The sequence below is a fragment of the Panthera uncia genome (assembly GCF_023721935.1).
Source record: "Panthera uncia isolate 11264 chromosome D3 unlocalized genomic scaffold, Puncia_PCG_1.0 HiC_scaffold_8, whole genome shotgun sequence".
Lineage (NCBI taxonomy): Eukaryota > Metazoa > Chordata > Mammalia > Carnivora > Felidae > Panthera > Panthera uncia.
The window spans coordinates 85083679-85106137 of record NW_026057586.1 but is presented as its reverse complement, the minus strand read 5'-3'; the positions used below and the strand labels follow the sequence as shown (position 1 = coordinate 85106137).

General features: G+C 47.3%; 1 protein-coding gene and 1 long non-coding RNA gene across 2 annotated transcripts; one reads left to right on the top strand and one right to left on the bottom strand.

Moving 5' to 3' along the window:
• Positions 1 to 19: 19 nt before the first annotated feature.
• On the top strand, positions 20 to 16566 carry RILPL2 (Rab interacting lysosomal protein like 2). The gene is made up of 4 exons (XM_049619489.1): positions 20 to 489; positions 7638 to 7789; positions 12976 to 13089; positions 16006 to 16566. The coding sequence occupies exons 1-4, from the start codon at positions 148 to 150 to the stop codon at positions 16028 to 16030; spliced, it is 633 nt and encodes a 210-aa protein (XP_049475446.1). The 5' UTR covers positions 20 to 147; the 3' UTR covers positions 16031 to 16566.
• LOC125914250 (uncharacterized) lies at positions 14742 to 17974 on the bottom strand. The gene is made up of 2 exons (XR_007455256.1): positions 17356 to 17974; positions 14742 to 14780 (listed from the first exon to the last, which is right to left on the bottom strand). It is a non-coding gene; the product is annotated as an uncharacterized LOC125914250 (long non-coding RNA).
• Positions 17975 to 22459: the final 4485 nt, after the last annotated feature.

Below are 22459 nucleotides of genomic sequence, written 5' to 3'. Positions count from 1 at the left end.
GCCGCGCTGATTGGCCGCTCCTGGGCCACCCTCCGTCCCCGGGCAGGCAGGGTCTCAGCCTGCGGAAAGTTTTCTGCGCCGGGAGGAAGTTAGACTTTTGGAGATTGTGAGAAAGCAGCTCTCGTGGCTGCAGGGTTCTGGGCGGCCATGGAGGAGCCCCCTTTGCGAGAGGAGGAAGAGGAGGAGGGGGAAGAAGAGGAGGAAGAAGGAGACGAGGCTGGGCCCGAGGGGGCTTTGGGCAAGAGCCCCTTCCAGTTGACCGCCGAGGACGTGTATGATATCTCCTATGTGATGGGCCGCGAGCTGATGGCCCTGGGCAGCGACCCCCGGGTGACACAGCTGCAGTTCAAGATCGTCCGCGTCCTGGAGATGCTGGAGACGCTGGTGAATGAGGGCAACCTGACCGTGGAGGAGCTGAGAATGGAGAGGGACAGCCTCAAGAAGGAGGTGGAGGGGCTGCGGACCGAGGGCTCGGCGGCAGGCAGGGAGGTGAGTGCGGGCTGCAGGGCATGGGAGGAGAGTACCCAGGGGCCCGGAGCCCCTGAAAACAACCACGGCGCCTGTCCAATCCTCAGATTAGAAGCATTGTGATAGCTACATTTAGTGAGCACTTACTAGGTGCTGGGCCCTGTGCCGAGTTTGTTCTGCATCAGGGCCTCCCAGCATTTTTGACGTGACCTAGAGCGGTGGCTCTCCTGCTTTAGCGTGCCGCGGAATCGTCTGGGGTGTTCATTAAAACACACATCACTGGGCCCTAGCCCCAGAGTTTTAGATTCCAGAGGGGGCCTGGAAATCTGCATTTCTAACAGGTTCCATCACATTTTGAGAATCTCGACCTCTAGTAAGAAATAAATTCTAAGGGAGAGAAATCCGTGCTGAGGCCACCAAAAGACACCTACAAGAATGTTCAGAGCACTTTTCTTCAGAAGTGTGCCGAACTGGAGCAAACGCTACAGAAGAATGGATTTTTAAATTGTGGTATAGTCGCTGTGGAATACTACACAGCAGGGGAAAAGAGCAGCTGTGGGCGCGACTCTCGGTGGTGGCACACAGGGAGACAGGAGACCGGCACAAAAGAGAATCTACTGTGGATTTACCTGAAACTGCAGCACAGGCAAAATAACCTGTGTTTATAGAAGACAGATTGGTGGTAACCCCAGGGAGGGGAGAGCAGGGGGAAGGTTCACGGGGAGCTCGTCTGGGTGTGGTCACATGGGTGTATACCTATGTTACTAATTCTCGAGCTAGGGGCAGCTGGCTAGCTGTCAGAGGAGCGTGTGACTCTTGTTCTCAGAGGTCATGAGTTCAAGCCCCACTTGGGGGTAGAGATTACTTAAGTAAGTTTTTTTACAAAATCATCCAGCTATAAACTCAAGATTAGTGCATGTGTGTTATACCTCTGTTTTACAGAATTACCTATTATATCACTATCCAATATTGATGAAACAGAAGTTTCAAGAAACAATTTACCCTAACTCACCCTTATTAAACATGATGCACAATCACACTTGCCTGTTCTATTTTTATGAGTTTTTTTAACTAATTTTTTATTTAAAAATTTTTTTCTTTAATCCTTATTTATTTTTGAGAGAGAGAAAGACAGAGCAAGCGGGGAAGGGACAGAGAGAGAGGAAGACACAGAATCTGAAGCAGGCTCCAGGCTCTGAGCTGTCAGCACAGAGCCCAATCGGGCTCGAACTCACAAAGCGTGAGATCGTGACCTGAGCCGAAGTCAGACGCTCGACCGACTGAGCTACCCAGGTGCCCCAGAGTATTTTTTTATTTTACAGTGAGAGAGAGCATGGGCAGGGGAGGGGACAGAGATAGAAAGAACCTTTCTTGTTTCTTAATGTTTATTTATTTTGAGGGAGATAGAGAGCGGGGGAGGGAGAGAGAGAGGGAGAGAGAGAATCGCAAATAGGCTCTGCACTGTCAGCACAGAGCCCGACACAGGGCTCAAACTCATGAACCACAAGATCATGACCTGAGCCGAAGTCAAGGGTAGGTTGGTCCCTTAACAGACTGGGCTACGCTGGTGCCCCATGAAAGAGAGAGAATCTTCAGCAGGCTCCTTGCTCAGTATTGGAGCCTGATGAAGGGCTTGCTCCCATGACCCTGAGATTATGACCTGAGCCCAAATCAAGAGTTGGTCGCTCAACCAACTGAGCCACCCAGGTGCCCCTATTTTTATGAGTTTTAAAATTCTTGTTGCAATTGATTGAATTAATACCATGAATTACTAGTGGTCTCCATTGAAAAAAAACAAAACTGTTCTAAGTGGACATCTCACTTAATCCTCTATCAGCATATCCATTTTATAGAAATGGAGGCATAGAATAGTTAAGTGATTTGCCAGGTGACTTTCTTGGAGTAAGAGATGAAGGCAGGGTTTGAGCTCAGAGATGCTAGTCTCAACCTCTGCACACTAAATGCAGACACTTGACCTCATTTGCTGGAATGACATTTGATGAGCAACTTCATAGAGCTGGATCCTGGGGCTGCAGAGGTAAATTAGACAGGAGCCTTCCCTCCCAGAGCTCACATCGAGCGGGAGAGCTAAGACACCCACACCTCCCGAATCACAAACCAAGAAGTGTGCCGGGAAAGGACAACAGGAACAGGGTGCTGACATTCGCAGGGGGAAAAAAGAGTGAAAGTTTCCAGTCGCTTCTGTGGCAAACTTTTATTTCACCTACTCACGTGTCACAGTGACAACAGTGTTTGTGGATACATTTCTGCTTTAGTGTCCGTCATCTAAGGTGGCTGAGAATCATGAGTACCATTCGTAGCCTGGCTTTGAAGACTCGAGAGAAGTTAAATGTCTTGCTCAGGGTGGCTCAGCTCACATTCTGAGCTCGTTCCCGTCACCTCCAATTCCAGGAACAAGGATGTGGAGGGAGCCCCACACGGACCATGTACAGTGTGCTCTGCCCAGGGGCCGGGTGATTTTCTGTAGTGGGCACAGTGGACAAGCTTTATCAGGCAGCAGATGAGATGGCATGTTCCTCCCAAACCTTAAACCCTAAGCCCAGAAGTGGGGAAAGGGGCAGAGAGAATGAATGTTTAGCGCCACTAGGCAGTTCATAAAAATACATCTTCTTCCTCTTTTTCTTTTAACTGTGGTAAAGTACACATAAAATTTACCATCGTAACCATTTCTAAGTGCACAGCGAAGTGGCACTGAAGTATATCCACGCTGTTGTGTAACCATCACCACTGTCCTTGCAGAATTCTTTTCATCTCACAAAACAAACTCTGTCTCCGTTAAACACCAGCTCCTTCTTCCCCCCTCCCCGTGTCTATTTTCTATCTCTGTGAATTTGCCTATTCCGGCTACTACATATAAGAAAATAATATGTGTTTCCTTTTGTCACTGGCTTGTTTCACTGACCACAGTGTCTTCAAGGGTCATCCGTGGTATAGCAGGTGTCAGAATTCCCCACCTTTTAACAGCTGAATAATAGTCTGTTGTGTGGAGGTACCATATTTTGTTTGTCCGTGCATCTGTTGGTGGATGCCTGGTTTGCTTCGACTTTTTGGCTAGGGTGAATAATGCTGCTATGAACGTGGATGTATAAATATCTCTTCAAGCCCCTGCTTTCACTGCTTTCGGTATATAATTAGAAGTGGAATTGCTGGGGGGACCCGGCTCAGTCGGTTGAGCGTCCGACTTCGGCTCAGGTCATGATCTCACGGTTCATGAGTTTGAGCCCCGCGTCAGGCTCTGTGCAGACGGCTCAGAGCCTGGAGCCTGCTTCGGATTCTGCCTCCTTCTCTCTCTGCCCCTCCCCCGCTCCTGTGCTTGAGGTCTCTCTCTCTCGCTCTCTCGCTCTCTCGCTCCCTCTGTCTCTCAAAAGCAAATATATAAACATTAAAAAAAAAAAAAAGTATAGGGGTACCTGGGTGTCTCATTCTGTTGTGTCTGACTTAGGCTCAGGTCATGATCTCACGGTTTATGAGTTCGAGTCCCACGTTGGGTTCCGCGCTGACAGCTTGGAGCCTGGAGCCTGCTTCAGATTCCGTGCCTCCTTCCCTCTCTCTGCCTTCCCCCACTCACACTCTGTCTCTGTCTCTCTCTCTCAAAAATAAATAAACGTTAAAAATTTTTTTAAAAAGAAGTGTAATTGCTGGATCATGGGATAGTTCTGTTTTTAATTTTTTAAGGATCTGCTATACCATTTTACATTCCCAACAGCAGTACACAAGAATTCCATCTCCTTTCAATACTTGTTCTTTTCTGTTTTGTGTGTTTACAATAGCCACCCTAATGGGTGCGAGGTAGTTTTTTCCTTTCCCTTTTAAAACTTTAAGTTTAGGGGTGCCTGGGCGGCTCCGTCAGTTAAGCGTCCGGCTCTTGGTTTTGGCTCAGGTCATGATCTCACAGTTCAGGGGCTCAGACCCCGCTTCAGGCTACATGCTGTCATGTGCTGACAGCACGGAACCTGCTTAGAGTTCTCTCTCTCTGCCCCTCCCCTGTTCTCTCTCTCTTTCTCAAAATAAATAAATAAAATGGATGGAAGTTCAAAGTTCAAAAGGTAACAAAAGTGTTCGCCTTGAAAACTTTTCCTGCCCAATTCTCTCCACCCCCAGCCAACCACTTACCCTCCCTGGAAAAAATTAAAATGATCAGTTTCTTGTGTGTCCTTCCAGAGGTACTTTATGCAAACAAAAGCAGATATGAAAATATTTTTTTCTTTTTGATACAAATGGTATTATAATATATACCCAGCTCTGCCTTTTGTGTTTTTTCACTTAACATAGCATGGAAGTTGAGTTAAATCGGGATGAAGAGCTTCTTCATCTTTTAATGGCTTTGAAAACTTCCATTGTACAATATCAATTATTCAACCTGAGGGTTCTTAACGCGAAGTTCTTAGATGCCCAGGGGAATCGTGATTCTAATCCAAGAGGTCCATGCCCTGGCATGGGAAAAAATTATATTTTCATTTTCATTAACCTCCACCTGAAATGTGTCATTTTCTTCAGTTGCAAATATAGACGACAGACCACAGTAATAATAGCAGTACCTGTGGCAGTCACCAGTGGAAACCGCAGATATTTTCAAGTCCTGTAACAATATAGTTCCCATCTTAAAGCTTTGTGTTTGTTCAGTATTTTACTAGACCTGCCTCTAGATCACCTTATTTTTTTCTTAAGTTTATTTATTTTGAGAGAGATCTCAGGAGCAAGTGGGGGAGGGACAGAGAGAGAGGGACAGAATCCCAAGCATTCTCCACACTGTCTGTCACCACAGAGCCTGACATGGGGCTTGAACTCACGAACCATGAGATCATGACCTGAGCCAAAAATCAAGAGTCAATGCTTAACCGACTGAGTCACCCAGGTGCCTCTAGATCACCTTATTTGATAAAGAAGTAGATATAGGGGCGCCTGGGTGACTCAGTCGGTTGAGTGTCCAGCTCTTGATTTCAGCTCAGGGCATGATCCAGGGTTGTGGGATTGAGCCCCGCTTCAGGCTCTGTGCTGAGTGTGGAGCCCACTTAGGATTCTCTCTCTCTTCACTCTGCCCCTCTCCCTGGCTCACACTCTCTCTCTCAAAAAAAAAAACAACAACAACAACAGAAGAAGAAGAAAATACACATCAAAGTATTTATATACACACACAAAACACATATACGTATATGTATATATCCATATACAAAAGTAATATTTATTATTTATTCACTCACAGTTTTTCTCAACTATTTGAGCAGACATTATGTTAGTTGCAGGATTAGTAGAAGATTAGGACCCTTTACCCTAAAATCTCACAAGACACACTATTGCATCGTGACAGTAAATGATTAAATTCAGGGGAAAAAGGTCATAGAATACTAAGATCTAATATACTATCCCTATTCAAAATTCATGATAATGCCCTTTACAGCATCTTCTTTCTGGTGCAGAATCTAGTCCAGGGTTACATAGTACCTTTAGTTGACACGCTTCTTTAATCTTGAAGAGCTCCTGAGCTTTTCCTTGTGTTTTACAACCTTGACATCTTTGAAGATTATATATCAGTTTGTTCGTAGAACGTCCTTCAATTTAGGTTTGTTTTGATGTGCCATCGTCATCGTTAGATTCAAGATACGCAGTTTAGCAGGAATACCACTGGAGAGATGCTGTGCCCTTCTCAGTGCGATGTATCAGGAGGCACCTGCTTCAGTTTGTGATTATTGGTGATGTTAACTTGCATCACTTGGTTAACGTGGTGTCTGCGAGATTTCTGCACTGTAAAGGTGCCTTTATTCCCTTTGTAATTCATAAGTTGTTGTAGGACGATGCTTTGAAACTGTGCAAAATATTCTATTCCCCAACAGATTTTCACCCTAAAGTTTTAGATCCATTCCTTAGTCTTGCCTGAATCAATTATTACTAAGTTGGTTGCAAACGGATAATTTTTTTTTTAACTCTGTCATCTTCTGCACTTATTACTTGGCCTTCTGCTGTAAGATACAAATTCCCCTCCTTCTCTCCTGTACTCATCAGATCTCTCCAGAGACACAGAACCAATAGGAGAAATAGCTCTCAATATAAAGAGGATAGTTATTTGAGGAATTGGTTCATGCGGTTATGGAGGCTGAGAAATCTTACTTAAAATCTGCAAGTTGCAAGCTGGAGAACCAGTGAATCCTGTGAACTGGGGGTGGGGGGGCTGATGGTGGAAATCCTGGTCTGGATCCCAAACCCCAAGAACCAGGAGTGTCAATGTCTGAGGACAAGAGAAGAAGGGATGTCCTGTATCAACTGACAGTGCTCAAATTCACCCTCTTTCCCCCTTTCCTTCCATGTGGGCCCTCAGGCCCTCAGTGGATTGGATGATGCCCGCCCCGCCCCCCAGCTGCTTTACTCAGCTCATCAAACCAAATGCTAATATCTCCCAGAAACACCTTCACCGACACACCCAGAAATGTTTAACCAGCTTTCTGGGCATCCCTTAGCCCAGACAAGTAAAATTAGACACATAAAATTAGCCATCACATCCCCATTAATTAGTTAGTTGATTTAAATTTTAAATATGAACTCCTGAATTCTCTTTTTATGTGAACTGTTACTGTCCATTCCTGTTATTACTCGTTTTGATACTCAAATTGTTCTCAGTCTGACCAGGGGGAACTCCTTCAAACTGTCATTTTGACGTTTTGTTCCCTTCCACAAGGAAACGTTCCAGGCTCATCTTATAGTTTTCCTGTTCCAACCCTGAAATCAGCCATTCTCCAAGGAGCCTTGGCTGTTTACTTGGAGAATGGTACTTAGAACTTTTGCTTCTTTACCATCAACCAAACACTTCCAACAGGCAGCGTCTCATCCGATAGGGTGCCTGGGAGTAACAAAACAGAATTTTCCTTTCTGGGGTGGACAGTCCATCTTTTTACTTTTTTTTAAGAAAATTTTTTTAATGTTTATTTTTTTTTTGAGAGAGAGAGTGCAAGCAGGGGAGGAGCAGAGAGAGAGGGAGACAGAATCTGAAGCTGGCTCCTGTCAGCACAGAGCCCGACGCGGGGCTCGAACCCACGGACCACGAGATCATGACCTGAGCTGAAGTCGGACGCTTCACCGACTGAGCCACCCAGGGACCCCAACCGTCCAAGTGCATGAGGGAAACTGTATAAGCAACCCGGTATCTTTTCTTACAGGTAAACCTGGGACCAGACAAAATGGTGGTTGACCTGACAGATCCCAACCGGCCACGCTTCACTCTGCAGGAGCTAAGGGATGTGCTCCAGGAGCGCAACAAACTCAAGTCCCAGCTGCTGCTGGTGCAGGAAGAGCTGCAGTGCTATAAGAGGTGGGGCTCTGATGCCGTGGGGACCCCTGCACTGAAGGACCAGACCCCGTCTGGAATTCCGTGATGTGCTATGTGTTCGTTCTTGTGTTCGCTTGGCCAGTTTCTCAAAGACCTAGTATTCCTGGGGAATAGCAGTGAACAAAACAGAGAAAGTCCATGCTAGTCTAGGGGAAGACCAGCAATCAACAAGGAGATCTGAAATGCACACACAGGATGATGGCGACAAGTGGTCTAAAAAATGTAAAACAAGGTGACACGGGGCGCCTGGGTGGCTCGGTCGGTTAAGCATCTGACTCTTGATTTCGGCTCAGGTCATGATCTCACAGTTAGTGAGCTAGAGCCCCACTCTGCTCACAGCGCAGAGGCTGCTTAGGATTCTCTCTCTGCCCCTCTCCTGCTTCCTTGCTCTCTCTCAAAATCAATCAATGAACAAAACAAAACAAAACATCTTTCAAAACAAGGTGAGGGGCGCCTGGGTGGCTCAGTAACTTACGCATCCGACTTCGGCTCAGGTCACGATCTTCCAGTTTGTGAGTTCAAGCCCCGCGTCGGGCTCTGTGCTGGGAGCTCGGAGCCTGGAGCCTCCTTTAGATTCTGTGTCTCCCTCCCTCTCTACCCCTCCCCCACTCAGATTCTGTCTCTCAAAAATGAGTACACGTGAAAAAAAAAAAAAAACAAGCAAACAAGGTGACATACGACAGCAAAGCAAAGTGCTAGGGAATGGAGGGATCCTGTTTTACATGGCGCGGTCAGCTCAGACCCCTCTGAGGTCAATGACAAGAAGTAGCCGACCATGTAAGGACTGGTAGGGCAAAAGTGGAGCAGAAGTGCTAAGACCCTGATGTGGGAACCAGCTTGACCAATAAGTGACCCCCCATGGTGGAAGTTGTAATGTAGGTGGAGGTGTGCCACACCTGTGGGCCACAGGAAGGAGCTCTAGTTTTATTGTTAAGTGTAACGAGAAGTCATTGGAAAGTGTTAATCAAGGAAATGACAAGATCCAATTTACTGTTTTAAAAGATCAACACGAGGGGCACCTGGCTGGCTCATTCGGTAAAGCATGCAAGTCTTGATCTCGAGGTCATGAGTTCAAACCCCATGTTGCGTATAGAGCTTACATTTTTTAAAAAGTGTAGAATAAAATATCAATGTGGTAACTTGATAGCTGAACTACTTGTTTATGTCAGAAATGTCCTCGTTCCTCAGAAATACACACCGAAGTATTTAGGAATAAGGGGGTAAGGTGTCTCCAGCTTCCTCTCAAGTGGTTCAGAAAGAAGACAGATACGTGGATGGATGGGTAGATGGGTGGGTGGATGGGGATGGATGGATGGATAGGCAAGTAGGTAGATAGAGACATAGATGAACAATTGGGAGATTTGGATAAAGGGCATATAGGAAATCTTCATACTGATTTTACAATTTTTCTGTAAGTTTGAAATTATATAAAAATTAAGTTATGAAAGATCATAATAGGGGCACCTGGCTGGCTCAGTGGGTAGAACGTGTGACTCTTGATCTCAGGTTGTGAGTTCAGGTCCCATGTTGGATATGGAGATTACTTAAAAATAAAATCTAAAAAAAAAAAAAAAGATCACAATAACACATGTAGGGAAAAGATTGTAGGACAAGCAAGAGAGGCAATAAGAAGCTGTTAACATGCCGGGTTTGGACTTTGCTATATCCATCTGCATCCTGTTTCCCAAAATATTTTCTTTCATGCCGTCACTTCTAGAAAAGGGGGCTCTGTGGTCGAATAACTCTGAGAAACCGTTGAGTTGAACAACACAGGTTCTCTTAAAGGCAGAAGAGGGAAAGACAAAGAGAATGAAAAACTCAGCACCAGCTAATACTTATCAATGTATAAATATTATACGTGCCAGGACTCTGCTAGGTGTATTCGAAGCATCAGGTCCATTAGTATTCACAGCAAGGTGAGTTACGGTAATGTTACCCGCAAGGTGTTCTAAGGTCCAGGGAGGTCAATACCTGCCGAAGTCCCACGGCTCGTGGTGGCTACAGTAAGACATGACCTCAGACAGTGTGATTATCAGAGCCCGTGCTTTTAATTCTTGGCCACGTTTACAAGTAAGAACATAGGCTGATTCAAAACAAAGCAAAGTCCAAGTGATACCACTCTTCTGCTTTACCCCCCGCCCCATGGCATTACGTTTAAATTTGCTTAAGGTAGACTCATTAAGAGGTCAGCGGTACAGTAAAAAAAAAAAAAAAAAGTTGTAGCGAGCCACATCCAGAAGGCCCGAGTTCTGGCAACAGGAACTTAATTTTCTTCCTTCTGCTGAGGTTGGAACCGTGTTAATGGAAAGACCTGTCTTCGTCTCATTTAAGAAGTCCTTCAGACACAGGTAGTTAGATGTGGGAATGGCGGGAACGGCTGGTGCTGGAGCAGCTTGTTAGCGAATAAAGAGACACACCTTATTTCCAGGTCCGAATTCCCAGAGAACGGTAGCTGTGCATGTCCCGTCTGGTATAGGCCAGTAGACAGCAGGACTCTGCTTACTCACGTGGGTCCTACATTCTGGAGAAACTGGCATGCCAGCTGAGGTGTTCTCCTAGCAACCGCATCAGTTTGGAGTTCCAAGCTCCAGTGGTTTTGTTTGTTTTGTTTGGTTTTTAACTAGGCTTCACGCCCAATGCGGAGCCCAACGCGGGGCTCGAACTCATGACCGTGAGATCAAGACCTGAGCTGAGGTCAAGAGTCGGGCGCTTGACCCACTGAGCCACCCAGGCGCCCCTAATGATAGTTTTGAATTGAGGCAGTGGTGGGAGGCTTCCAAAGATGGCCACGATTTTTCCCATCCTGCATGCCTTTGGCAATGAGACTTTTCCAGCCTCTAGAGGTAGAGTCTGTTTCCCCTTTCCTTCAGTCTGGGCAGCCCGGTGACTTGCCTTGACCAGTGGAATGTAGTGGAAGTGATGCTGTGTGGCTTCTGCGGTGAGGGTGCCGGGAGACCTCGCAGCTTCCATTTTTATCCTTGTGGAATGCTTGAGACCATAGTTCTGTGAGGAAGCTCAAGGAAGTCCCACGGAGAGGTCACACAAAGGAGAAGTGAGGTGCCCCAGCTGTGTCTGGATGACCCATCAAGCCAACCATAAAAATGGAGTCATCGTAAGAAATCATAAATCTTCCTTGTTTCCAATCACTGTGTTTTGGGGCGTTATGCAACAAGAGATGATGGAAGGGGGGATTTTATTAATCATAAATTAATAATGTATTAATATTAATACTAAAGTAAATATAGAAATAATGTCAAGTAATAAGAGCTCACTCTTTGCAAAGGACAGAGAAGGATGAATCCTGCTCTGTGACATTCATACCTAAAGAGGTGTCTTAGTCAGCTGGGTCGCCATAACAAAATACCATAGACTGGGTGGTTTAAACAGTAGGAATATTTTCTCATAATTCTGGTGGGTAGAAGTCCAAGATCAGGGTGCCAGTATGGTCAGTTCTGACTCTTCCTGGCTTCTTGCACATGGCAGAGAGAGCAAGCCCTCAGATGTCTCCTCTTACAAGGGCTCTGATCCAACCATGTCCCCCCTCCATGACCTCATCTAAACCTGGTTGTCTCCCAAAGGCGTCATCTCCAAATACCATTACACTGGGGCTTAGGGCTTCCATATGAATTCTGGGAGACACAATTCAATCTGTAGGGAGGAGGAAACACCACACGCTTAAATTTGCCAGCAGGTGCCACAGCAAAATACCTAGGTGGATACAACGAGCTATGCCATTGAAATATTGCATTGTGGGGTGCCTGGGTGGCTCAGTCAGTTGAGTGTCTGTCTCTTGATTTTAGCTCAGGTCATGATCCCAGGGTTGTGGGATCAAGCCCTGCATTTGGCTGGAGTCTGCTTGAGATTCTGTCTCCCTCCCTCTGCCCCTCCCCTGCTTGCATGTACACACGTGCCCTCTCTCTCTCTAACATAAAAAAAGTTAAAAATTTGGGAGGTGTCTGGGTGGCTCAGTCAGTTAAGCCTCTGACTCTTGACTTTGGCACAAGTCATAATCTCACAGTTCATGAGATTGAGCCCTGTGTCTGGCTCCGTGCTGACAGCGAGGAACCTGCTTGGGATTCTCTCTCTCTCTCTCTCTCTCTCTCTCTCTCTCTCTCTCTGTCTCTCTCTCTCCCTCTCCTCTCTCTCTTCCCCCCTCCCTTCTTTCTCTCTCTCAAAATAAACAAATAAACTTAAAAAAATTAAAACTAAAATTTTTTTGAAATATTGCATTGTGGTCAGGTTTCTTTTTGTTGCAAGTGACAGAAATCCAATTCAAACTAGCTTAAGTACAAAAGAGAATTTACTGACCCACAGAGTTGGAAACGATCTTGGGATTGCCTTCAGAAATAAAGAAAAAACTGCAGTTAAGGCCTCAGGGTTGGAGCCAGGGACTTGGTGCCTCTTTCTCTCCTCCTTGCTTTTCTTTGTTTGTTGGCCTCATTATCTTGTGTTGTAGACACACCTGCTAGGAATCTTAGGAAACATGGCTGCTGGCGATCCCAGTTGACCAAGTGAGAGAAAACAGCTTTCTTCCAGCTTCTGTACATCAGGTCCAGGGAAATACTCTGGTCCTCTTTGAGTCAACCGACCTCAATATCTTATCAGTCAATATCAATTTAGCTCTTGTTACCATTTGACTTACTATATATTTTTTACTTTATTTATTTATTTATTTATTTATTTATTGACTCCTTCCTTCCCCAGTGGAAAAATACGAATTGCATGATAGGAGATAATTTTGTCTGTTTTGTTCACTGCTACAGTGCTTTGGCACAGGATGTGGCTTAATAAATATTTGTTGAGTGAATGTCAGGTGCTGTGTAAGATCTCACTTAGTCACTCAATCCTAGATGGCAGTTACTCTTATTATTCTCACTTTATTGATTAGAAAATCAAGGCTTCAGTTACAGAATTGGTATGTGGTCATATTCCTAGAGACTGGAGAAAGTTGAAGTGCTAGCCAATGCAGTTGGACAAGAGAAAGAAAGAAGAGGATCGGCATTGGAAACCTGGGAGGAAGAGTCTCATGATTGGAAGCAGAATCTCTCTGACTCTAGCTTTCAGTTATTACTAATATAATAATTATTATTAAGACATTTCACTTTCAGAGCTGCAGCGACAGAAGGTCTGCCATAAAACAACCCATTTATTTGGCCCCTTTTCCCCAGTGGTCTGATTCCACCAAGAGAAGGCTCAGGAGGACGAAGAGAAAAAGATACCCTTGTCACCAGGCCCAGCAATGCCAGAAGTAACAAGGAGGAGAAGACCATCATAAGGAAGTTGTAAGTTACCCTGCTGCCCCATTGCCACCGAATCATTGCCAAAGGAAGGAGTGGGGGCCCGAGGAGGCTGGCCAGCTACCCAGGGTGGAGAGGTCCTGCTGTCCTGTTGGTGGTACTGCAGCTGATAGGAAAATTCAGAGAAGTATTACAATGTCTGTTAGACAGCAGTCTAAGCACTTAACATACATTAATTCATTGACTTTTCACAGTGACCTTAGGAGGTAGGAACTGTCATTATCCCCATTCTGCACGTGGTAAAATAGATACAGAGAGATACGGTAATTTGCCTGAAGTCACACAGATAGTAAACAGCGAAGTCAGGATTTGAACCCAAGGAAGTTCAGATGCTACACTGCTGCCTCCCTATGATATAATAATACTACAAATAATACTTATTAGGGTGTAAGGGGGACTCACGGGGTGCCTGGATGGCTTAGTTGATAGAGCGTGCAACTCTTGATCTTGGGGATGTGAGTTCGAGCCCCACGTTGAGTGCAGAGTTTACTTAAAAAAAGGAGGGTGGCCTGATTCATTACTTCTCTTACTTCCAACTTTGGAGGACCCTGTGTCTCCCAGCATTGGGCCACATAATGTAGTTTCCTTTGAATACTCTCCTGTTTATGCTCCCTTGTTAATCCGTCATTTCTCCGGGTGCTAAGCCTCAAACCATAGTGTGTGTGGTACTTATTTAAAATTCAGATTCTCAGAAATCAAGTCTAGGATGAAGCCCAGAAGTCTGGATTTCTGATAAATCCCCTAGGCAGCTCTGATGTGGAGAACCCTTGGACCACACCTCGAGAGGTGCCTTCTCGGTCACCAGGTGCCGGTACAACGAGGCACGGCTTTCTCCCACCCCTCCATGAAGCAAACAGCCCGTTTGCCTTGGCTGTCCTGGGAATGTCTGGCCTGGAGACAGTTACCTGCCCCCGATCTCTTGGACAGAAACTGAGAAACAGCCTCAGTCAGGGATCTCAAACTTAAATGCCTATGGGGGCCAGGCACTTAATGTTGATGAGTGATGGGGGGGGGGGGGGGGGACATTTGCCAGGGTCCTGGCAAGAAACAAATTGCACACGTTAAAGGGGTGACTGAAAAGATTTAAAGAAGGGACATCTTACAGACATGAGCGGGGTTACACTTTGGGGAGTCCTGGAAGGCTTTCATGAGGAGGTGACATTCAAACTGGGCCCTGAAAGACCATGAAGACCGAGAGAAAAGCATTCTTGGCAGAGGGAACAGCATGCATAAAGGCAGGGCAGGAGGTGAATGGAGGGGAGGCTGGAGATTAGTGGTGGTAGTGGCGGGGGGAGGGGGGGGATGGCGAGGGTCCCACTAAGGAGTTTGAATTTCACTCTGAGAACTTCGCTAAGACATGGAGGGTTTTAAGCAGGGGGGCAACGGGACCACATTTACCTGTAAAAGCTCATCTGGCTGCCTGATGGAGGAGGTGTGGGGGCAGAGTCAAAGCAGGGCCTAGGGGTGTGTTTCTTTCCCAGGGAAGCCTCTCCTGAGGCGAAGTAATAAAACGAAAGAGCATCTCCATTCCACACTAGGTGTCATTTTGAAGGTGTTTTTTCAGCACTTTTATTGTCTGGACAGCCCATGTAGATGAGGCTTCCGGGGGGCATAAACTGCTGGTTTCTTTGTGCCTCTTCTAGGAAAGTTCTTTGGGCCCCTTAGAGAGTTTGAGCCTGAGATGGGCAAAAAAAAGAAAAAAAAGCCAGCCTGAGGTCATATGTCTAATGAGCACGAGGCCACAATTTCGTGGTCAGACCAGCTCATTGAATGAACAAACGAACGAATGAATGACTTTCTGAGGAAGTAGGTCATGCTAAGGAGGACATTTGTCTTTATCCTGAGAACAATGGGGAGCCATGGAAAGGTTTCAGCTGCAGAATGACTTAGCTCTGTATAGTGACACGGTCACTCTGGCTGCCGCGTGAGTGTGTTCTAGGGGGTGGCGGGAAGGCTGTTGGACTGGGGGGTGGCAGTGGAGGAGAGGAGAAGTGTTGGGATTAGGAACATATTTGGGGCATGATGACTAACATGTAGCAGATGGGGGGGAGGAGCTGAGAACAACTCCCAGGTTCCCGGGCGTGAATGACGAGGCGGGGGATGGTGTCACTTCCTGAGACTGGGTACCGGTGGGGGTGGGCAGTGCGTCCAGGTTCAGGGGAGAGTGACTGAGCCCTAACGCCTGAGCCCGAACACGCGTCCAGGGCCTGCCCCAGCCATCGCTAGCAGAGCGGCTCACGGTCCTCAAGGGGTTTATCTTTGACAAGAAGCACGAGGCCGCATTCCTGTCACTGCCTTTCCAACCCACCAGCCAGCTCTGGGTCTCTCTCATAGCTGAGCCTAGCAAGCGCTGAGACTGAGCGTTGCACTCAACCCCCAGACAGCACGCTTCCTTTTCAAAGCTTTGCATATGAGGGGGGAGACACTGAACGCTTGGTATTCGTGTCTCGGGGGGTATCTCTGTGTTTCATCTGAGCATTTACATGCCCATCTTTATTCATTGCAAAGATCCGTCTTATAATTGGAGGTCGCGCGCATGTTTCCTCCACGATAAACCTCCTGAAATTGAAAAAGGTGTCGGACACCATCTTTCGGCACAGCACAGGGGTTGAGTGGGCTCTGGGTCCTCCAACTCCTGGTTCCACAACTTACCGTGTGACCTTGGGCCTGTCACTGAACCTTGCAGGGCCTCGGTGTGCTAATCTATAAGATGGGGACATTGATGGTACGCAGCTCATCGAGCTGTTTTGAGTGTGAAGTGAGCTGACGGAAGGAAAGCCCTAGACGGTGTCTGCCCCTCGTGAGTCCGTGACCCGCAAGAGCCTCTTACAGATGCTTCGGGGTTCTGCACCCCTCGTCTCATTCTCCGTGTGCCCTTGACCCCTCCCTCTCTTCACACAGGTTCTTTTTCCGATCAGGGAAGTAGACACAGCTCTAAGGCCACGACTAAGGCAGAGGGTCTCGGACTCAACAAGGCAACGCGCCAAGACTCCCAGACACATCTCTCGGTGCCACGTATATGCACCGTCCTCGCTCATTTGTTTCCCCTGAAAGCCACCAAGGAGGAAGGAGGGGAGGCGCTCTCATGATCACTGTCTGCCAGGCTGCAGAACTGGACACCCCTGGGCGCTTGGCCTGGGCAAGACAGGAGAAGGAAAGCAAAACAAGACCTAATTCCTGCTCCATTCAGCCTCACGGGGGGGGGGGGGGGGGAAGGGGGGGCCTCCAGCATGCGCATGCGCCTTCCACTTGTCTGGTCCCGCAGGTGACCCTCGTCTCTACCGTGTGGTAGCGGCAAAAATGCATGAGCCCACAGGGAGAGGGGAGGAGAGAACGCAGGAAAAAATGGTAATGACATTCCAGTGATTTCATGGATATGTAGTGAATATTCGATTTTGCTTCACGTGACTTTACATGATTTTACATGATTTTGTATCAAAGTAAAACGACTTTTATACTTTCTTGGAGTGTTTTAGAGTGGTCTTATGTGAGGGGCTTTAACCGTTCAGACCCTCACGTGCCAGATCTGTGAATTGTATGTATGTACGTATATGCATATTGCAGATGGTGGTATATATACGGTGCAGATATATTGCAGTGACTCTGACACACCAGCATTTTGTGTGTCGCTATGAGAGAAAAAGAATGCCGCAAATTATTATTTTTTGACAAAAGTTCCCAAGACAACCAAAGCATCTCAAGAAAGAAGAACAAAGCTGGAGGTATCACCGTCCCAGATTTCAAGATACACCACCAAGCTGCAGTAGTCCAAACAGTATGGTGCCGGCACAAAAAAACAGACGCACAGATCAATAGAATGGAATAGCCCAGAAATAAGCCCACACTTATATTGATCTAGGATCAACTCATCTATGACAAAGGAGGCAAGAATACACAGTGGGAAAAGACAGTCTCTTCAACAAATGCTGCTGGGAAAACTGAACAAATCGTAACATTAAGATGCTATTAATTTCAAGGCTCATCCTGATTTCAAAGATGTTAAAACGTGAGGGGAAAATGCACGTAGGATTCGGTGAAATACAGTCCAGGGAACAGGGAAGCTAATGAGCCTGCTGGACGTCCCCTGTGAGCCTGGCGTCCTGGTAAGGAACCCTGCCTTGCTGAATGTTTTGCCTGCTGAATGGATTACCTCGTTTACTCCTGTAACGACCCGGGGAGGTGGGGACGGGCACTAACCCCCCCCCTCCGGTTTACAGATTTGGAAAGTGAAACTCCAAAAGGTGAAAGTACCTTCCGCGAGGCCACGTCGCTAGGAAGTGGCTGCCCCAGATGCAGGTGAAGGCCTGATTCTAAGGCCTAGGTTCCTATCTGCAAAGTGAAACGTACGCTGCCTCTCCAAGCAGCACTAATGCGAACGATGAATGCGCATCTCGCCTGCACCGTTTTGAGGACCTTATGCGCGCTGCCTCACCGCACCCCTGTGCGATGGGTATTTTCATTCCCGTGGGCCACCCAAGGTTACAGCACCCTAGGGCTGAGGGGCTCGTCCGGGGCCCCAGCTCACAAGTGGCGGAAGTCGGACCTGAACCCAGATACAAACTCCACAACCCAGACTCCGCCCACTCTGCCTCCTGAGAAACGCTGGCCACGCTGAGTCCCGTCCAGAATGCTATCTCGGCAGAGCCTTCCTTCCATCAGGGGCTCCTGACTGCTACCCCCAGATTTGCTGCAGTCCTCACTGGGTGCTGTTGTCTTCATGGAGGGAGGGAGGGGAAAGGTTTCTGCACCTTGGAGGGGAGAACCAGCTGGGGAAACAAATATGCATCCTGCCGTCCGTCTGCACCCCACGCAGAGGCTGTGCGGAGACCACACCCAGGGGCGGTGAGGTCACAAAGCAGAGTGTGTGTGTGGCGGGGGGGGGGGGGGGGGGCGCAGGGCTGTGTCTTTTGCAGGACTGTGGAGCAGGCTCCACTCCTGGGAATGACATTTAAAGTCCATCCTCCGAGGCACCAGCCTTACATCCTGAGTCCCAGCAATGGCAGCCAACTCCCCTACACCTGACTCATTCCTGCCTTGGTTTCCCGATCTCCCGGCTGCAGGATGACCATAAAGTCTAGAAGCAGACAGATCATTGTGTGCTGCTGTCACTAAAGCCTACTTAAACGGATCACCTGCATTTTCAGACTTGGGGGTCCCCCTGTATCAATGCTTAGCTGCCCCTTTCTCCCTCTCGGGGATAGATAAGGCAAGAAAACCCACTCAAAAAGAAATGTCGGAGAGCCTGAGTGGCTCAGTTAAGCATCCAACTTCGGCTCAGGTCACAATCTCATGGTTTGTGAGTTCAGGCCCTGGGTTGGACACGCTGCTGTCAGCGCAGAGCCCTCTTCGGATCCTGTCTCCCTCTCTCTCTGCCCCTCCCCCCCAAAATAAATGAACATTTAAAAAAAGAAAGAGAAAAAGCAATGTCAAGTTAAAACAGCCTTCGGGGAGCCTGGGTGGCTCAGTCAGTTAAGCATCTGACTTCACATGATCTTGAGGTTTGTGAGTTCGAGCCCCGCGTTGGGCTCTGTGCTGTCAGTGCAGAGTCCGCTTCGGATCCTCTGTCCCCCTCTCTCTCCCCTCATCCCCTGCTAGAGCGCTCTCTCAAAAATAAACATTAAAAAAAAAAAGGTGACAGTTAAAAGAGTGCTCAGATATTACCAGCTCTTGGTGAAATCAGACACTGGGGTGTGGGAGTTCCAGAAGGTAAGTCCTGGGAGCATTTCTCTTGGAGCTGGGGCCTGGTGCGACCACAGGAAACAGCTACAGTTGCTCCCACACTGCGGGCTTTCTTCAACAAACCCAGCACAGGGAGGAACAGGCTGAAAAGTTGGGGTTTCACAAGGCACAAGAAGCGGTCACTGTAGCAATCATCTTTAAAAAAGAAATATGACCAGAGGGGCACCTGGGTGGCTCAGTCGGCTGAGCATCTGACTCTCGATTTCGGCCCGGGTCATGATCTCAGTGTGTGAATTTGAGCCCTGCATCGGGCTCTGTGCTGACAGCGTGGAGCCTGTTTAGGATTCTCTCTCTCTGCTCCCCCCCCTCCACCTGTGCTCTCTCAATAAACTTAAAAAATATTTTTAAAAAACAAATCAATACAGCAACTATCAGAGAGCGGAGGCTCTTCACCATCAGTTCTGGGCGCTCGTGAACAGCAAATGGTAGAAACAACGCCAAGTTTTAATCTGAACAGCAAGCATCAATGACAGGCAGTGCTCCACAGCGTTTCTTGCACGAGCTCAACCCTCTCAATCACACACACACCAGCACCGCCCTGTGCCGGGCGCGCAAAGCTGTCACCTGCCCGAGGACACACAGCTGCGAAGTGGGTGGAAACAGAGGTTCCGTTCCAGGGCTGAGTGCACTCGGCCACCAGACCATTCTGTCCCCTCTGAGGCGAAGACATAATAATCCACGGCGCCTGAATCCTCAGGACCCCCCTGCGTGTCAGGGGGGCAGAGGCTGTTCTCACATGACGGGCAAGCTTCAGAGAAGGAAAGGGATTTGTGCAGGGGGACAGGCTGACAAACACTTAAAGCTGGTGCTGGCACCAAACCTCTGGCTCGTAAACCAAAATTAATTAAAAATAAATAAATATTTAAAAAATAAATGAATACAAATAAAAAAGTAAATATTTTGAAAATGAATACAAATAAAAAAGACAAATATTTTTAAAATAAATGAATACAAATAAAAAATAAATATTTTAAAAATAAATACAGGGGCGCCTGGGTGGCTCAGTCGGTTAAGCGGCCGACTTCAGCTCAGGTCACGATTTCATGATCCGTGAGTTCGAGCCCCGCGTCGGGCTCTGGTGCTGACCGCTCAGAGCCTGGAGCCTATTTCAGAGTCTGTGTCTCCCTCTCTCTCTGCCCCTCCCGTGTTCATGCTCTGTCTCTCTCTGTCTCAAAAATAAATGTTAAAAATAAAAAAAATAAATAAATACAAAGAAAAAACAAGATAAATATTTTTAAAATAAGTGAATACAAATAAAAAATATTTAAAAAATAAATGAATACAAAATTTAAGAAAAAAAAAAAAAAAAAACCCAAGGACTCTATCCACTGTCCCCATCCGCCCCTAGTGCCCGGAGAGGAAGGGAACCAACAGCTGACAGAGGGCAGCTGGTGGAGTGCGTGGTGGGGACAGAGATCTGGTGGGAGCAACTTCCGGCACAAGACGGGCACAGTTGATGACAGACTCCTCCTGAGAACCGAATCTCCTACATTAGAAACAGTAATAATGACAAGTACAGCAGCTAAAGACCTATGCTTACTAAGTGCCAGGTGCCTGTCCCTAAGGGAGGACTCGACATGCATTAGCTTTTAATCTTATCTAGCACCTGTGACCCCCATTATACAAATAAACCATCCCCTAGGACATTCACCAAAACACACACATACTGCTGTCTAACCTCTTTTAAAAGAATATTTTCAAGTAACCTCTGCACCCAACATGGGGCTTGAACCCACAACCCTGAGATCGAGAGTTGTGTGCTTTACCGATGAAGGCTGGCCAGGCGCCCCTGCTGTGTAACCATTTTCCTGTCTCTGCTTTGTAAAAAACAAACAAACAAACACCCAAACAGAAAGACACACAGGTGGCCTCGCCTGGCAATAAATATTTTAATTTTTGTTTCATTTTTATGATGACAAATAATTTTCAAGTTATTTCCTTTTTTTTTTTTTAAATACAAAGCTAAACCACAAACAGGTACAACCAAGACATTTTATCTCACATTTACACACTCTGTCGGATCCTCCTCCAATTCTCTGACCACTGACCAGGCAAGTGTGGGGGGTGGGGTGGGGGGGCAGGGGCGGGAAGACTTTCGTAGGTAGCACCGTGGTGAGGCCGGGGTGGGGGCCAGGGGAGCATCAAGGTTGAGGACAGGCTTTCATACCTGTCTCCATTCACATTTACCCGGGACCAGGGGAGGCCGGGAAACCCCAGGTCATGGCTTCATAGCCACGGCCCCCTGGACTGCAGGTTAACAGAGAGAACAGGTCTCCCTTCGGGAGGGAGGAGGAAGCTACCTACTCCTCCTGCATCACAGTCAAGGTGGAAACTTTACCCTTAGCCTTGATCCCTGGGCTGCCGGGCCTGCCCACTCCCCTGTACATCAGCGGCTGGGGTGGGGGCCACGCATTTCAGGGCCAGCAGGCTCCCCCTTCGGTTCATGGCTGCATCTTCAGTTTTGCAGGAAGGATACCAGGTGGTCTGACAGACAGAAAGCCTGACAGCAGGTCTGGAACTTTCAACCCATTGGAATTGGGTCAGGGTTTGGGGGGGGGGGGGGGGGGGGGGGGGGTTTTGGGGAAAAAATTTTTTGGCCCCAAAAAAAAATTTTTTTTTTTTTTTAAAAAAAAAAACCAAACCAAAATCCTTACAAAAAAAAAAAAAACAAAAAAAAAAAAAAAAAAAAAAGAGAAAGAGAAAGAAGAAAAAAATGCAGCCACTTCACTCACTTCAAGACCTATATACATGTAAGTTGTTTTCTGTGGTTTTTTTTTTTTTTTGTCTTTTTAAATTTTTAAATTTTTATTATTGTTTTTTAAAATAAACTCAGTGTTCACATTTCTATAAAGAATTAACCCAGTTTTGGGAAACCCTGCCCCGGCAGGGCTAGGCAAGCAACGCTTTTCCCTGCCCACGTCGACTCTGACCGCCCGCCCTGACGCGCGGAGGCGCCCAGAGAAGCGGCGGCCTGCGGAAGAGTGAACCGCGCTCACGGGCCACTGGGTCAGTAAGCTTTCGAGAAAGCAGAGGGGAAGACTAGCTTACTGCGAAACCTTTTTAAAAAATATTCATACACTTCCTTGTGCGCCTGTCCAGACGTCAGGAAAACAAGAGCTTGGGAACACCCCGTCCGGGCCTCGGGAGGCAGCGTCTTCCGGGACTCGCCTGCGCTCGGCCGCCGGCCGTCGGGGGCGTGGGGAAGAGAGTCCTGGCTCTGCGGCTGGAGGCAGGAGGGTCGCCCAGCTTCCTAATTCATGTCCACTCTTTCCTCTAAAGCCTGTGCTGCGTCTTTGACTGCATGCACGGGAAGCACAAACGTTTGACTTGTATGCAAAAAAGGTACAAAAACAACTAGAATATAAAAGTTTTGGTAATATAAGGCCATCTGTTCAAGTCCACCTTGGAAACCTGTAACAGATATTTAAATACTACAGTGAAAAGGCATCTTAATATACTTTTTAAAAACATCTGAAGTAATCTGCTAAGATTTAAGTGTGTAAAAAAAAAAAATCAATTCCCTTTGAGGGCACTTTGTCCATGGAAGAAGGGAGGGGGGCGGGGAGGGCGGGGTGGTTAATGCTTCAGCCAGGGATAGGCTTCGATGGAAGCCCGG